The following is a 17,485-nucleotide window of genomic DNA, read 5'->3' as shown; positions in this document are numbered from 1 at the left end:
AAGGAACCCTAACCGGTGTGGCTCTGGATAGAGCGTCGGCCTGTAGACTAAAGGGTCCCAGGTTTGATTCTGGTCAAGGGCGTGTACCTTGATTGTGGGCACATCCCCAGTGGGGGATGTGCAGGAGGCAGCTGATCGATGTTTCTCTCTCATCGATGTTTCTAACTCTCTGTCCTTCTCCCTTCCTCTCTGTAAAAAATCAATAAAATATATTTAAAAAAACAAAAAGGATAGAAGGATAGAAAAGGAGGGCCTCGGGATAAAAGTGCAGCGTGCTGCTTGCCATTTGCACTTAGTAGGCATTTTATAAACGCTGGCTTAAGGCCTTGGTTTTGCCACTGCACTCTGTCAGCCTGGACTCCAGACACACCACCCATGGGTGTGTGTGTGTGTGTGTGTGTGTGTGTGTGTGGCCATCACGTGCAGACTGGAGCACTTCCGTGTGGGTTTATGGCCAGAGCTAAGCCCTCATTAAATGCTGGGCGAACCAGATTATATTGTCACATATGTCCATACGTGTGCTTAAAAGATCCACATGGATAGGCTCATCCAGGTACACACCCACATGTGACAGAGCTCAGGAGGGCAGCCCGGGCGTGGATCGAAGAGGAGATGTGGGGACTGGAGCTGCGGGAGCTGCAGGGGCAGGGGGTCCAGCAGGGCGCCTGCTGGCGGGTCCAGGCACAGGCGTGGGGGTGGCAGCGCGCTTGCCGTGATTGATTGGTAACCACACGGGTTCCTCATCAGGAAGCAAGCGTCCGTCCCGAGGTTTACAGTTCCTCTGGGATGAGGCTGTTTTCCAGAAGGGAGCTCTTTTAACTTCCAAATGAAATGGCTGTGTCTTCATCCATTTGTTCTTGCGATATATGATCGGTCGTCTTGCGCGGCTCACACGGGAGGAATCTAAATGGCTGAGACTCAGATGTTATCCAGACAGAAATGCGCCCGGAGCACAATGTTCACACGAGAAGTGATGGCCGGCGGGCGCTGGCTTCGTGCCCGAGACGTGGAAGTTTGGGAGGAGAGAGGGGACAGCGGAGGCGGCGGGAGGCGGTGAGGTGCTGCTGAGCGTCCCCTGGGGCCCTTATCCTATTAAGGCCGCCTCTTCCCTGCCCCGTCCTCCTCCGAAGGAAATCGGCCTGGAGAAGGCGGCCCTGGACATGACGGTCTTCCTGAAGCTGCAGAAGCGCGTGCGGGAGCTGGAGCAGGAGCGGAGGAAGCTGCAGGCGCAGCTGGAGCGGAGAGAGCAGCAGGACGGCCGGAAAGCCCAGGTGCGGCGGCGGGGTCCCAGAGCTCGCTCCCCCGGGGCTCAGCGGGGTGTCACCCTGTGGCTCCTGCTGCTGCTGGGTCTCAGGGAGTAACTTTGTCTTGTGTTGACGTCATAATTGCACGTGTCCCACCCACATCACCCCACTTGGACGGAAGGAAGGGTTACGGTGCCCTCAGGGTAAAAGGTTCCACTGGGAGGCCAGCGGGGAGCCCGGGGCATCGTCACCCACCTGAGAAGTGGACCAGGGCATGGGACTGAAGTATAAATACGAGCAGAAGTGAGATCGGAGCAGAGAACATCGACTCCCTCCTTCCCAGGACCGCCCTCACCACAGCCCTGTTATCCCAGGGGCTTGGGTATTGGAAAACCTTGTGGGAAGCCTTAGCGTCCCCAGACATGCCACTCACGGCAAAGCAAGGCCCCGCTGGGCACCTGAGTGAATATGTGAGATGTTCGTTCAGTGAGAGGAGATGGAGATGTGAGAGAGGAAGCCCCAGCCACGGAGGAGCGTGTAAGCTAGTTCGGGAGGACCGGAGAAAGCAGGGGGATGGAGTAACATTTTCGTGCTGCAGTCAATGCGGGGGTGGGTACAGATGGGTGCTGAGGGAGACATGGGGGAGAGCCATCTGCTATTGCTGGGGAGGGAGAGGGACCACCGCTAAGGGGTGCAAGGCCGTTTCCGACACGGGTCCGATCCTTAGCTGACCTCACAGCGGGTTTCTCAAAGGCCCCTGGTCTGTTCTCAGGCCCGAATTACCCATTGTGAGGTTCAACTGCTCCCCCCGCAGCCCTGCCTCCCCTGATCCCCCCTCGCAGTCTCCTCCTGCAACACCTGACTTCCCTTTCCGATCGGATGTGTCACCGATGCTAGTAAACTCCTGGGGTCTCCTGGGCCGTAAGCGGGGAGGCAGATCTGGCTTGATGGATTTAAGTGTCTCCGGTGGGTTGGATTCCGGATGACAAGGGGAAAGATTAGGCTCATAAACGACTCGCTCAGTTAGAAGCGCAGCTGCCCTGACAGGTGGGCGCAGATCAGATACATTCCAAACTGCACGGGCGACAGCGTTCGGTGCCTGGCACGCCGGTTCCGGCCCACCCGGCTGCCCGAAGGACTCGCTCCCCCGGTCCCCACCACAGAAAGGCTAACCATTCGAAACCCTGGCTTTAGAGCTTTCGTTTGTCTGGGTACCAAAGAGGAAAGGGCATCTCTGACCCAGCAAGAGTGGGAGCTGCAGGTGTGGCCATCGCCCTGTGGATGCACCGAGGGTCTCTCTTCACGGGGAACGGCCTTGTCTCCCACGGGGCTTAGTAAGAGGGGGTGGGGAAGGGAGGGGGGTGATGGATCCCTCTGCAGCGCCTGAGACCAGGCTTTCCTGAGGGTCTTTATTCAGCTACAGAGGGAGCCCAGCCTTTGCAGAAGGGATGCCGGGACATCTAGGATGTACCTCAGCATGGGAGTGACCGCGCTGCCCTGAGGAGGGGCCTCAGCGACAGTAGCCAGGCTGTCCCCTTCCCATCGGCCCGGCTCCCTTTCCCAGGCCTGGCAGTCACCTGGGCACCGGCTGAGCTCCGGGGGGTGGGGGGGGGGTGCCACCTGCCACCCTGCCTGCTGTGGGGTGGCATGAGGAATTGGCTTCTCCCCGAGGGCTCAGAGATGTAACTGGGAAGACAGAATACACAGTGCACACACGCCCCCTCCACCTGAGTAGCTCAGGTTTTACCTCATTAATAAGTACATCGCTATGATTCATTAATTAACCTCTTAAACAAGGACCTGAGGCTCACAGTGCTAGTTTCCCGGGGCTGCCGAAACAAAGCACCACAACAGAAACTTCCTGTCTCGTGTTCCGGAGGCCGGAGGTCAGGAATGAGGTGTCCGCAGGGCCAGGCTCCCCGGAGGGTTCCGGAGCCTGTCCCGGGCTCTGTCTGAGCTGCGGCAGCGTGTCCCTGGCGTCCTGGCCTGTGTCTGCCTTCCCTTCCTTTAAGGACAGCCCTAGTAGAGGAGGCCCATCCTAATGCCCACATCTTAACTTGGTAACGTCTGCAAAGACCTGGTTTCCAAATTAGGTGACATTCACAGACACCAGGGGTTGGGATTTCATCCTACCTGTTAGGGGGACTGAACCCCTAACAGGGTGTTACACATACTCAGGTGCCTGTGGGCATCGTGTGAATGAAGCTGGGAGGCCGGGGAGATGCTTATGGAGCGCCTCACGGTGGCCTGAAGTCGCGAGCTGCGTGTGGCGTGTGGGAAGGAAGCACACGTGTGCCAGGGGGAACGGCAGTTTTGACCACAGCTGGGCATCTGTGCTCACCTTTCTGCCTCTCTGTCCGGGCAGGTGGAGCCACCAAAGAACGACATCGACGTGGACCAGGACGCAGATCTAGCGTACAATACGCTGAAGGTGAGGCTCGGACTCCCGCCCGGGGAGGTTCCCATGAGGCTGCTAGTAAGCAGGGCCATACGCACACCATGTCCTCGGAATGAAGGGAATTTTGTTTTCACTACGAGGAGCTATCATATATGTCAACGGGAAACGGTTCCCTCCTTCTGACACCAAACGTGGGGTTTCCCACACTAAGCAATTGTCCGCTTCTCCGGGCGCCCAGGTGTCCTGCCACTGACTACCTGAGTCGGCACAGACCCCGGGCTAGGGGCTCAGTCCCACGAGACTGTCCCCACTTCAGACACCATCACATATGTGGCTCCCAGGTTACCCACGCTCCCGTCCAGCTGGCCTACAAATCAGGGGTTCCCACCCCGCAGTTCAGTCATTTTTGAGAACAGCTCACAGAACTCGGGAAAGCCCTTTGCTGGTTTCCTATAAAGGACTAGAGGCCCGATGCATGAAAATTCATGCACTGGAGTGGGGGGGGGGTCCCTCAGCCCAGCCTGCCCCCTCTCACAGTCCAGGAGCCCTCAGGGGTGGGAGGTGACCAGGCAATCAGGGGAAGGCGACGCCCCCATCACACCTCTGCTGCTGCCACTGCTGGCAGCGCAAGCCTCGGCCGGCCCTGGTTACCTGAGCCTCGGGTGGCCCTGGGAGGCTGGGGGCTGAGGGGACTGGGGGAATCCAGAGGCAGGTGCACAGAGTGGCTGGGCTGAGGGGACTGGGCGCCGCCATCTTGTGGCTGTGGGCGCCGCCATCTTTGTGATGGTGTGATGGTCGATTTGCATATTCCCTCTTTATTAGCTAGGATGCTGTGGCCAATGGAAGGGGGCAGAGGACGGGGTATGAGGGGAAGATGGGGAGCCTGCATGGCCTCTGCAGGCCCAACACAGCCAGCACCTCATGTGCTCACAGCCCCAAGCTCTCCACCCCATCATTTAAGGTTTACATGGTGGTTCCATCATATAGGCCGGGTTGATCAGTTTATTGGTATTTCAGGCAATCTCCAGGCCTTCCCCCTCCCTTTCTGGAGGTCAGTGGGTGGGGCTTTCTAATCACCAGGTTGGCTCCTCTGGCAGCCAATCCCCATCCTCTAAGAGTCACCTCATTAGCATAAACTCAGGATGTTACAAAAGAGTTTTAGAGGCTCTGTGCCTGGAACTGGGGCCAAAGACTCAATACACAGTTCTTATGTCACATGTCTTACCTGCCTGACTCGGTTTCAGTTCAATAAAATGTGGCCAGTGGGATAAAACCACTTTGGACAAACGATCAGGATTTGCAGGGAGGGATGTGAGCCGGGATCCCGCAGTGTGTCCAGTGCTGGTGGGGGGAGGTGGGGAGGTGGAGGGAGGGAGGCCAGAGGCCTAGGGCCCAGGGGCCTGCCTTCCTGCTGAGATGGGGCAGTGGCCCCCTGCAGGGAGGCGTGTGCAGAAAGGGGCATCAGAGCTGCCCCACTCCCATGCCCATCCCCTGAGCCTCGTCATTGGGAATTTACCCACTCTCCCAGGGTCCGTCAGTGTGATGGGACCACACATAACTCTGGCGACAGCTGTGTTGCCCAGAACAGCCCGAATCACGCCCTGATCCTGACCGTTTCTCAGGAGGGTGGGCAGGGGGGGTGAGGAAGGAGAGGGGGGATCCACGTGGGGCGAGTGCCGTGGGCTCAGGAGTGACGGGGCGTGTCGCTCGGCCGTCTTCCAGAGGCAGGAGCTGGAGTCAGAGAACAAGAAGCTGAAGAATGACCTGAACGAGCTGAGGAAGGCCGTGGCCGACCAGGCCACCCAGAACAACGCCGCCCACGGCTCCCCCCACGGCTCCCCCGACGGCTACGGCCTCCTGCTGAACCAGCTCCGGCTGGCCCACGAGGAGCTCGAGGTCCGCAAGGAGGAGGTGCTCATCCTGAGGACCCAGATCGTCAGCGCCGACCAGCGCCGCCTGGCGGGCAAGAGCGCGGTAACGGCAGGGCGGCCTCGGTGGGCGTGTTGGGACGACAGGAGGTGACACGAGGGTCTTAAACCTGCACGAGCAGAGTCTTTCGTGCTAGGGTCTCCTCTGACGGCAGCGCCCTCCCAGCGTGACCTTTCATGGGAGACTTTGCTGGAAGTTTCTAGAATCCTCAAAAATTTTCTCAATACGAGCATGTTCAGAAGGAACTTGATACAGAAGGAGAGACAAAGGCCCCAGCTGAGCACCTCCCCACTCCTCCCCACCTGGTATTTCACCTCGTGCCTTGCCCTTGCTCTTTGCTTAGGTTTTGAGGTGAAAGTCTTTGCTCTTTCTTGGGCCTCAGGGTGGCATTTGTTCCTCATGTGTTCAGCGTCTGGGACAGATTGTGGAGCAGAGGGAGGGGTGGAGGCCACCGGGTCAGGCTGGGTCACTTCGGAGCCTGGAGGATGGGGTGGGGTAGGGGGGCAGGAATGAGTGTGGAGGATTCAAAGCAGACAGGTCGGGTCTCGTCCTCTGGATCTGGGGTGTTTCCTCTCCGGGGATACTATCCTGGCATCTTACCCCACACCCCGCCCCCCTGTGCCTTTCACAGCCAGGCCTTGCCATTCTTCCACCGGGACCTACAGTCACGTCCCTGCCCAGGCTAACTGCTGGCATCTGAGGCGGTCCTGGGTCCTTCTGTCTGGGTAGAAAGTCATTCCTTTTTTCTTTTTTTTCCAATTACAGTTGACACTGGGTGTTGTTTTGCATTAGTTTCAGGTGTACAGCATGGTGGTTAGGAAATTGTATAATTTATGAAGTGATCCCCGACGACTCTAGGACTCACCTGGCACCAAAGTCATCACATTATTATGGGCTGTATTCCCTGTGTTGTACTTCACATCCCATGACTGTTCTCTGACCGCCAGTTTGTATTTCTTAATCCCACACCTTTTCACCCAGTCCCCCCACCACCCTCCTAGCTGGCCTCCCTCAGATGGCTCTCTGCATCGCTGAGTCTGTTTCGGTTGAGTTTGTTTATTTCAACAGAGATGTAATTCTTTTCCCTTCAGGAGGGAGAGAAGGAAAGGCAGGTGAACCTCACAGAGCTAACGCTTAGTCATTATCTTGGGCGACGACACGAAATGAGACGAAGAGGAAAAAGAGCACAGGGGATGTTTGTTTTGCTCTTTAGATTCCACAGATACGTGAAATTATAAGGAATTTCTCTTTCTCTGTCTGACTTATTTCACTCAGCATAACACCCTCTTGGTCCATCCACGTTGTCACAGGTTGTAAGATTTCACTCTTGTTCGTGGCCAGCAGGCCACCGTGTACAGACACCACCTGTCCTGTGTCCACGCGTCCCCGGAGGGCATTTGGCTCTTCCCGGTCGTGGCTGTGGGAGATGACGCTGCAGGGCACGGAGGGTGCATGTCCTTTGGGATTAGTGTTTGGAGTTTCTCCGGGGATGTGAAGTCATGTCGTGACAGCTATTTGTATGACCAGAGTTATTTCTTTATTTCACCTGGGACCTCTAGGAGCCGAACATCAATGCCAGGACCAGTTGGCCCAACAGTGAAAAGCACGTGGATCAGGAAGACGCCATCGAGGCGTATCACGGGGTCTGCCAGACGAACAGGTAGGTCCCGCCTCGCGGTCTGTACCCGAGGGCGGCGGCGCTGGCAAAGGGGTCCTGCCCAACCTAATCTGCAACGGCCGCTCCTTGTGCACTGACTGTGCGCTCCTGACTGTGCGCTCCTGACTGTGCGCTCCTGACTGTGCACTCCTCACTGTGCACTCCTGACTGTGCGCTCCTCACTGTGCGCTCCTGACTGTGCGCTCCTGACTGTGCGCTCCTCACTGTGCACTCCTGACTGTGCGCTCCTCACTGTGCGCTCCTGACTGTGCGCTCCTGACGGTGCGCTCCTCACTGTGCGCTCCTGACTGTGCGCTCCTCACTGTGCACTCCTGACTGTGCGCTCCTCACTGTGCGCTCCTGACTGTGCGCTCCTCACTGTGCGCTCCTGACTGTGCGCTCCTCACTGTGCACTCCTGACTGTGCACTCCTGACTGTGCGCTCCTGACTGTGCACTCCTGACTGTGCGCTCCTGACTGTGCACTCCTGACTGTGCACTCCTGACTGTGCACTCCTGACTGTGCGCTCCTCACTGTGCACTCCTGACTGTGCGCTCCTGACTGTGCGCTCCTCACTGTGCGCTCCTGACTGTGCGCTCCTGACTGTGCACTCCTGACTGTGCGCTCCTGACTGTGCGCTCCTGACTGTGCGCTCCTGACTGTGCGCTCCTGACTGTGCGCTCCTCACTGTGCGCTCCTCACTGTGCGCTCCTCACTGTGCGCTCCTGACTGTGCACTCCTCACTGTGCGCTCCTGACTGTGCGCTCCTCACTGTGCGCTCCTGACTGTGCGCTCCTGACTGTGCGCTCCTGACGGTGCGCTCCTGACGGTGCGCTCCTGACGGTGCGCTCCTCACGGTGCGCTCCTGACGGTGCGCTCCTCACTGTGCGCTCCTCACTGTGCGCTCCTCACTGTGCACTCCTCACTGTGCGCTCCTCACTGTGCGCTCCTCACTGTGCGCTCCTCACTGTGCACTCCACAAGGGGTCTTCTCTGTTCTGGGAGAGGAACGAGGAGGAGCAGGCAGGGAGCCATGACCCGAGGAAGCCCAGGTCCCTGCACGCACTCGGGAAGGGAGCTTCCTGGAGGCTGAGGAGAGGGAAGTTGGCCCACGTGGCCCACGAAGCAGGAGGCGGGGCCTGCCCAGCTCTTGGCTGCAATACCATCCCTAGAACCCCAGCCAGGCACTGCAGAGGTCGGGCCGGAGAATTTGACCGCTGCCATGTCGGCTAGAATGAGACTGCCCTGGGTTTTAGTTACCGACCACCTCTGGGCCCTCCTCAAGGATGAGCTACCAGGCAAGAGAGAGGGACTGTCTGCAGGAGCAGCAGGGCCCGGGATGTAGGACAGAGCAGAGCCCCAGGCTGTGGCGGAGCGCTGGGAAATGTATAACCAGTCGCTTACTGCCTAGTAAATACTTCCTGGCCGCTCCGTGCCTCGGTGTCCTCACCTGCGAATTGGGGGCAATCATAGCCGCGTGCTTCAGATGGTGATGGAGATTAGGCGAGTTAGAAGCACTTACTGCACGTGTTGAGCATGAAAAAAAAAGTGCGTGTTGTTATCCCCATTATCACCTCCTGTGCCTCTGTGGGCGCTGGCGTCTGGCCTTGGCCCTGCTGCCTCTCTCTCCCAGCCTCCACAGACAGACTGTGGAGCAGCCCCTAAGCATTTGTTCGGGATTGCTGAGAACAGCACGCACTTCCAGGAAACGCCAGTAGGTGGCGCTCGAGAGCAGCGTGCAGTTTGCAGGGATGCACAGAATCGCTGACTCCTCTGTGGTCTGATTTCCAGAGCTTTTCATTTCACTCCTTTCTGCAGAGGGGAAACTGAGGCTGGGGAGGGCTGAGCAGCCTGTGACCGAGTTAAGGGAGCATCCAGGAGGCCTGACTTCCAGGCTGGCCTGCCTCCAGGCCACTGTGTAGGTGACCAGAAGGCCCCAGGAGGAAATTAAATTTATTTCAACAAAGATGTAATTTCTTTCCCTTCAGGAGGGAGAGAAGAAAAGGCAGGTGAACCTCGCAGTGCTAAAGCTAGTCGAGATTTAGTCATTTTACATGATCTTGGGCGACGACACGGAATGAGACGAAGAGGAGAAAGAGCACAGGGGATGCTTAAGGTGTAAGAGAGAGCGAAGTGGGCATGGCTGGCCCTGACCATCGAGTGTGCGCGTCTTTCTGATCGTGGGATCCATCGCCGCCATCAGCTCCCTTTTTCTTCACCCAAATGGCTGTCAAGGGTCTGGTCCCAGGGCAAGGTGTCCAGGAGCCGCTTGATACCCTGGACTTGTCTTCCCTTGCAGCAGTGATGATGGTGATAACATAAAAACGCTTTTCTGACATCTTAAAATCAATCACTCATTCTCAGGGAGCGGTAGGGAACCGAGAGCCAGCCTGAGAAACGGGCAAGCGCAGACGGGGCCGCTGGCCCGGAGCGTGACCCCGCGGGGTGGCCTCTCTGCAGTTTGGTGAATCCCGGCAGGGAGGGGCCTCCAGGCCGGGCAGGAGGACGCGGACTGGTCCCTGGAGCCCAGCTGGCGAGGACATCTCGTCACATCTCGTCACCGTGAGGGCTGCCCTGAGCACACAGAGTCACTTTTCCTCTCCTACTGTCTTCCTGTAATGGAGGGGGTTCTGGTTTATACCTAAATCGTATTGTGTTAGGGGGTGATGGGGAAGAGGGGTTGGGAAGAGCTTAAACATACTCTGAGTTTTGCTTACATTTCTAGAGGGATTCGGAATGCCCCCGTACCCAATCACAGCCTCTCTAAAGAGCCCCTGGTCCCCAAGTTCAAAACTTTTTTCCCTTGGTAACTTGCACAGGGTGTCTGTGGCCTCTTTAGGAATGGGGCCTAGCACAGGGGCTTATACCATGAATATCTGTTGATTGATTGACAGCACTTAACATTTAGCAGATTCCTGAGCTGAGTTGTCTGAGGACTTCCTTCTACCACCAGGTGGCGCTCCCTCCTCGGCCTTTGCCCCTAACGGTGCGCGGGAGAGGGAGGGAGCGCTCCCTGGAGGATTTGGTTCTCTTTCATCTGGGAACAAAGGGTGGACTCGAGTTGGTCGACTGGTTTTTAATTTCCCGTGCGCCGGCTTCCTGAGCACGGCGGGGTGACGGGGCCGCACCGGGGCTGCGCGGTTCTCTACGCATCTCTGTGCATAATGCCGGGCACATTACAGAAGGAAGAACTCTGTGTCCCCCGCTGAGGCTGGTGGCGGGGAGATTAGTGCCAGCTCCTCGCTGGGTAGCCCGGCCACACACATGCCCCTCCCTGGAGAGCGTTAGGGCTGGAGCGTCCGCTGTCCTGGGAACGGCAGCGTTGGAGGACGCTGTCAGAGAGGCCAGCCAGCGTGCGGCCAGGAAGGCGCTTTAGACCAGGGACCGGACACCACCCGGTCTAGCTCAGTGTCAGGCAAGTCCTCTGCCTCCTGCGGTCCCCACGTGCGTGCGAGGGGGCTGGCGTGTTGGAGTGAGGGCGCCCTGGGTTCCTTCGGCCCCGCCCAGGAGTGCCTGCCGCTGGGCGGGTTCCCTGGTGGCGGCTTGCAGCACGGCTGCTCAGAGGCCCTGCCCGGTTACGTGGACTCGGCAGTGCCTGCGCAGGGAGCGACAGGGAACCAAGAGCCTGCTGAGCTGCCGGCTCCTCTTCAGGGGCCCAGGTCACCGCTGGGCTTGCCGGGATGAAGGGCACACGCAGGCAGCTGGCACAGGAGGGGCCAGCAGAAAGCCTCCAGCAAAGGCAGTGTCTGGGGGGCAGTGAGGGCTCTGGACATCTGTGGGCGGGAGTCCTGGGCAGGAGGGGTGCCCGGGGTAAGCTGTGCTCGCCGCACCTCCCTCCTCCTGCCAGCAGGCTTCTCAAGGGCCTGGTGCTGCCGGGAGCAGCCTGGGAGCCCTGCCGGCTGGGCCACGGGAGATGGAACGGTAGCTACACCCCCTGGAGGGCGCGCACGGCCTGCTGCTTTTCCCGGGAGCTAGGGAGGGCTGGCTGATCTTACACAGGCAGGGTGGCTGCCGCCCCCGCCCGGAAAGCTGGGCCCCCACCAGCAGGAGGTTCCCCCGGAGCAGAGGCCCTAGGAACAGGGGGCAGAGGGGCAGCATCCTGAGGGGTCTGCCCGCAACCCCCAGCCAGCCCGCTGGCCTCTGAACCGCCCAGCCCGCTGGTCTCTGAACCGCCCAGCCCGCTGGTCTCTGAACCGCCCAGCCCGCTGGCCTCTGAACCGCCCAGCCTGCTGGCCTCTGGCCTTCTCCGGCGTGCCAAGCTGTCTGCGGTGGAGAGGGACATGGTGGAGGTGCGTGGGACGTGTGCCTGACCTCCAGGCGCTGCCTGCTGGCATCGGGCCCACCCCGGGCAGGGCTGCGGGAGAGGGCACGAGAATTTGCAAGTGAAATAAACAGGACTAACACCCCCCAGTCCCAGGGTCCCGGGGGAAAGCTCAGTTCTCATCACAAGTCTTTATTCGCTGCTGCTCTTTGCAACACTGCAGCGAGGGCTGGGGTTGAGATGAGCTAATTGTTTTGCCCTTAAGTAGTGACAGAGGAGATGCCAGCGGAAAGCAGGCGGGTGTGCAGGCTCCTTGCTTCCCCTGGCCCGCCGCGTGCCCAGGTGCTGCCCTGCGCTCCGCTCGGTGCCCGCAGGTCCCAGGGCGCCCGGGCCTCCCCTCCCTGTTTGCACCTCCGGTCCTCCCTCCCGGCTCCCGAAGACGCCCTCTGAAAGGGCAGAGGGCGCTGCGTGAGAACTTGTAAGGCCCACCAGCCCGAGCCCCTGTTGGGCACAGAACGACCCCCACCAGTGCCCCCACCGCTCGCTCCTCGCCCACGGCTCTTCCCTTCTGTGTGGATTGGCGAGTCCCACGGGAGACTTGGGGGAGCGATGGCCCTTTGCGGGCGCCCACGCGCTGCAGACAGCAGGGGAAGGACGGGAGCCCCAACTTTGTGAGCCTTGCCCGCTCTGCTCCCCAGCCCTCGGCTGGACTCGCCTCGCTCTGCTGGGTTCTCGGCCTGTCTCTGTCCTCCGCTCTGGACGCCCTGCGTTTCTGTCCTTTATTTCCAGCAAGACTGAGGACTGGGGCTATCTGAACGAAGACGGAGAGCTCGGCTTGGCCTACCAAGGCCTAAAGCAAGTTGCCAGGTGGAACACATGCCTTTCTCGCCTTTCTCCTGTGTCTGCTTGTCTGTCCTGCCTGCTGTGTCTGCGCTTGTGTGCCAGCTGGCGTGGGGGCGGGGGCGGGAGCGGGCCCTGTCCAGGCTGCCTGGATGAGGTGGGGAAGCTGCCTGTTAGCACCTGATGGCTCAACCACTCCCCCACCCCCACCCCCCGGTCCCACATGTGGGCTCTGTGTCTGAGGGAACAGCCGGGGGAAGGTCACGGGCACACGGCTACTTTCAGAACAAGGCAGAGAAGGGGGTTAATCCGGGGCCTGGAGTCTGTGCTGCTGCTCCGCCGCGTGGCGACCGCAGGACCGGCTGCAAGCACCGGCCGGACGTGCCGTTGGCTGTGCTCCGGGCACAGGGCTCCCGGGAGCCTGCCTCCCTCCACATGCCCCCTGGCCGCTGTGCCCGTGACTGCCCGGAGCTGGCCACAGCTGGCAAGCCCTGGGCCACGCATGCTGCATGTGTCACGTCTGACCCTCACCGCACGTGTGTGGGGTGAGGACACCGGAGCGTGCAGTGTTTAGGGAACTGGCAGCTTAAGCAGAAGGCCCAGAATTTGACCCTGGTTTCACTTGATACCGAAGTCTGAATCCATACCCCAGGGCCTGCAGCGTGGTGAGCAGGTTAGGGGCGGGGAGTTAGACATGGAAGGTGACAGCACGAGGGCCATGTCACATGCTTCGCGGGCTCGTGGGGCCGAGGCGGAGCTTCGTGCACCTGAGGCTCACACAGGTGGGCGGGGTCTGCAGGCTGGTCCCCAGAGAGGAAGCGGAGGGGGAATCCCGAATGGGAGCCGGGCCTCAGGCACCTTCCTCAGAGGTCTGCCTGCATTATTGCAGGGCTGTGAATGCCCAGGCCGGGCCATGTAAAGCCCATGAAATCATTTGGCCACGGCAGTAGGGGCAGTGGGGGAGGTAATGGAAGGATGGACCAGCTGAGCAGGCTGCTTTTTAAGGCACTAATTCTGTACGTCCCCGGGAATGATGCTGTGGATATCCCAACGGCCCTGGGCAGGGAAAGGCTCCCCACGCCTGCCCTGCCCGAGAGACACGAGCCTCTCTTCCCCGAGAAGGACGCCAGGGCGCTGGCCCTGGGTCCAGGTGTGAGCCACCCCCTGTGAGTGCGGGGCTCTGGCTCCGTTTCCTCGCCGCTAGAATGGACCTGCTTCCGCGTCATCACAAGCCGTGGGTGACACGGGGCGGCGCCCTGCATGTGGCAGGCGCGTCGTAAGCACGGAGTAAACACAGGGCGGGCAGAGCTGGGTCACAGTGTGAGCACCAAAACAGAGTTTGTTCTTGACTGTTATTCGTTAATTACTGTGTTATTTCCTATACAAACCCTGTGACCCTGGTTTGCCCACCCCTGTGTTAGCTGCTGTTTCTGTTATTATGATGGTCAGATCCCTGACCCATCAAGAGGTTTGTTTTATTGGGGGGGACCCTCATGTGACACCAGGCAGTTCCTCCTGGCCCTCCGTCCGCAGGTGAGCCGTGCTTGGTGCAGAAGCAATGGCGCAGGCCTCGGCGGGCATCTGGGGGCCCGGCGTCCAGGGCAGCTCTGTCTCTGGCTGTGGCTCCCTCTCTCGCCCTTCGCTTTCTCACCTGCGGATGAGGTGCTAGCCTGGCACTGGGCAGGGATTCTCCCCGCTTGCCCAGAGCCCTGGGCTAAGCCACCCACCTGCTGTCTACATGGAGGGTAAGGAAGACGAGAGCGTAACTCACACACCAGGAGCTGGTCCTCGGGGCAGGGTCCCGAGAGCCCAACGGTGTCTGGCAGCCACGGTCAGATGTTACCCACATGTTACACGACCCCGAAATGCTGCTGTCATGGCCAAGTTGTTCTCCGCGCTCCTCACGTTGTTGCTGTCCTTCGGTGGCGCTGCCCGGTGAGCGGGTGATCCGGTCACTCCTCCGCCGTCTCTCCTCCTGCGGAACTTCGCTAGAAGCCACTGGGAGCCACGCGCTGCCTGGTGCTGCTCTGGCGCTGACGGCAAAGGACGCCGTGGCTGTTTCCACCTGGGAGTGGACAGTGGACACTTGCCCCTCGCGCTCTCTCTCTCTCTCTCTCTCTCTCTCTCTCCTCTCCTCCCTCCCTCCCTCCTCCCTTTTGGCAATCATCACCCCCCAGACCCACAGCGCCCCTCCTCCCTGCCTCGGGGCACTTCCAGTCCCCAGCTGTGCCGTCGCCCAGGCCCTGGCGCCCCTGGTCCTGGCCTTTCGGACTCAGACAAACCTTCCCCCAGGTCATCGGCAGAGTCTCGGTTTCTGTTTGACCTGGGGGGGCGGGGTGAAGGGGGTTGTTTATGTCCGGCTGGAGGTAAAGTGGGCGCAGCAGGGGTGAAGATCATAAGGAAAGGGGCTAGTGATTTGCCTTTTACAACCAGCAGGGACTCTATAGGGAGAAGGTGCAAACGGATCGTGCGGTCTACCAGTCGTCTTGGGGATGGCCTCGTGAGCTTTGGGGCAAATGCGGATGCTTCCGTTTGGGAGATGCTGTAAGAAACGCGTTTCTGCTGGTGACATTTTGACGTGGAGACAATCTCTCATTCCCAAGCCGACCAGACGGGGCTCAAGTGAAGGACAAGGGCGCCGGCTGGTGTGACTCAGCGGGTTGGGCATCATCCTGAGCACCGAAGGGTGTGGGTTCGAGTCCTCCGAGAGGAAGGGCTGGCCCGCTGGCCCGTGAGCCGCACACATCTTGCCCTCAGCGTCCGCCCGCGGGGCTCGTGCGCTTGCTGCTGCTGCTGCGTGCTTGGCTGCTCCCCTTGCATGTCCGCTGGGGCCCCCCCTTGGGGCACTGACCCAGCCCCACTGGCCGCCTGCACGCTGACCCAGCTCCCCTCCCGTGCAGGTTGCTGGAGGCCCAGCTGCAGGCCCAGAGCCGCGCCCACGAAGAGGAGGTGCAGGGCCTCCAGGCCCAGGTGGAGGCCCTGAAGGAGGAGATGGACAGGCAGCAGCAGACCTTCTCCCAGACGCTGCTGCTGTCCCCGGAGGCCCAGGTGGAGTTCGGCGTCCAGCAGGAGATGTCCCGGCTGACCACCGAGAACCTGGTGAGCAGCCGTGCCCGGCAGACCCCGGCTCGGGCGGTCACGTTCTAGGAGACAACGGGAACGGGGGTGGCCTTCAGCTAAACGGAGGCGGCGCCTGTCCTTGGCCCAGTAGCAGGAACAGAGAGTCTAGAAGCCTCCAGGCAGCAGGGGCTGTGAGATATCTCGGTCATCTACTACCGGATCACCAACCGCCAAAGCGTGGCAGCTGAGGACAGCACGGGGGTTGGGTCAGGAATTCTGGGTGGGCGCAGTGGGCAGGGCTTGTCTCGGCTGCACTGGCGGTGGCCGGGCCGGAGGACCTGAGGCCGCCCATCCCGGGCCTCACCCAGGCTGGTCCCCTCCGTGGGGCCTCTCTCCACTCTCTCTCACTCGCTGGTCTGCCCTGGGCTGCTTTGCGTGGCAGCTGACTTCCAGGAGGATGAACGCAGCAGCAGGGGGGCCTCTTAGGACCCAGTCCCCGAGCTGGCCCCCCTCCCCCCTCCCCGCCCCATCGCTTCTGCCACTCCACTGATCAGAACAGATCCCCTAGCTAGGCGGGATAGTGTGTGTGTGTGTGTGTGTGTGTGTGTGTGTGTGTGTGTGTCTTGCTGGCAGGGGTCATGGGAGGAACTGCTGGTGGCCCTTCTGCTGACAGTCACCAAAGGAGCCCTGGCAGGTGCCAGAGAAAGGGACGCAGTCTGTCCTCAGAGAGCTTGCAGGTTACCAGGGGAAATAAGGCATAAAAAAGAAGAGAGAGATCGTGTTTCTGAAAACATGACTCTACACGGGGTCGTTAACAGAAAAAGACCAACTTTAGAGGAGGCTGGAGCTGAGGCAGGAGGTGCGGAGGGATGTCAGCCATGCAGCCATGAGAGGAGGAGGGAGGGGTGTGGACGCAGGCTGGGCAGGTGTGAGGGGGAGGGGAGCGGAGGGGAGGGGAGGAGGGGCAGCAGGAAGCGCCCACACCGCCCTGCAGGCTCACACACCGGAAGAGCTGCCGGTCCGGCCGTTCCCCCTTCACAGCCAGGTGGCCCATGTGGGTGGCCAGTGGCCAGGTCACCGAGTCCCCAGGGGCGCAGTGGGCCCTGGACCACAGGTCCCTGAAGAGGAACTGCCTTCCCCCGCCCCCGTTTGTCTCCCTCTCCGTCTGCCTGTCACTGCCCGCCTCTCACGGGAGGTGAATAGGTAGCTTTGTGGGAAGGAGTATGGTACCAAGTTGTCGGACTGGCTTCTGCCGGGTAAGGGAGGCAGTGTGGGCAGGGCCTCGGCTGGCCCATCCCCCGGGGCCATAGGACCAGTGGTGTGGAGGCCTGTGCTCCACGGAGGGACAGGTAGCTCACAGGACACCCTGAGCTAGCTCGGGAGGCAGCACTGAGGCCCCCTAGGCCCCGCCCTGGGCCCTGGGGCCTGAGCAGGAGGAGCCTCAGAGGCTGCGCCCTTAAGCCGAGCACCGAGCACCGAGCACCAGGGCAGGGTTCCCCGCTGAGCAAACATCAGTGCTTCCCTCGTGCCAGCTGGTGCCGGCCTCCTGCAGGGAGGGCGAGGCTGTGCCGGGACCACACCCGGTGCCGTGCTGATGCCGGCGTCCTGTGGAGCCATCACAGGGACACACTCACAGGCCTCAGGAGGGAGGAGGTGGTGTCTCTTCTGGTGGCAACTGGGAGAGTTGAGAGGGGTCCGGGCATGCTCCCGTTTCCAAGATGCCTTGTGGCTCTCACTCGCTCTTCCCCAAGTCTCCGTAATTCCAGCCCCGAGGGCTGTGGCCTCAGTAGCTCCCCAAGTTTACCCCCCGCGGGGCCAGCACTGTGCTCCCTTCTGTTTGCCCCAAACGTGCTGTGAACGAGCTTTTTAAGGTTTTTTATGAAGATAAAGAGTTGACGTCCTCGATACCCCATAACGAGGTCTGTGGCTCGCCAGGCCGTGCACTGCGATTGAGAATCGCGGCTTCCGCCTGCAGGCCAGCCTTAAAGCCTGCACCGGCTGTTCCTGCCGTCCAGGGCCATGTTTGCTTCGGTCTCCCGTGCGCCCCTGGGCACGGAGGCGGTGATGCTGATGGGGCTCCTGCCTCCCCGGCCAGAGG

At 60.5% G+C, this 17,485-nt stretch overlaps 1 protein-coding gene across 2 annotated transcripts in view; it reads left to right on the top strand.

Annotated features, from left to right (window-relative positions):
* The window catches only part of MYO5B (myosin VB), a 210,242-nt gene that overhangs the window by 177,429 nt on the left and 15,328 nt on the right, over window positions 1-17,485 (top strand). For both annotated transcript variants that reach the window (XM_054723615.1, XM_054723614.1), the window contains exons 26-30: window positions 1,131-1,271; window positions 3,610-3,675; window positions 5,365-5,616; window positions 7,131-7,231; window positions 15,228-15,426. In XM_054723615.1, coding sequence (XP_054579590.1) covers window positions 1,131-1,271; window positions 3,610-3,675; window positions 5,365-5,616; window positions 7,131-7,231; window positions 15,228-15,426 — 759 coding nt within the window. The remainder of the gene's footprint in view (window positions 1-1,130; window positions 1,272-3,609; window positions 3,676-5,364; window positions 5,617-7,130; window positions 7,232-15,227; window positions 15,427-17,485) is intronic.

The sequence above is a fragment of the Eptesicus fuscus genome, chromosome 12 (assembly GCF_027574615.1).
Source record: "Eptesicus fuscus isolate TK198812 chromosome 12, DD_ASM_mEF_20220401, whole genome shotgun sequence".
Taxonomy (NCBI): Eukaryota; Metazoa; Chordata; class Mammalia; order Chiroptera; family Vespertilionidae; genus Eptesicus; species Eptesicus fuscus.
Note: the sequence above shows the minus strand (reverse complement) of the source record. Positions and strands in the feature narration are given on the sequence as shown.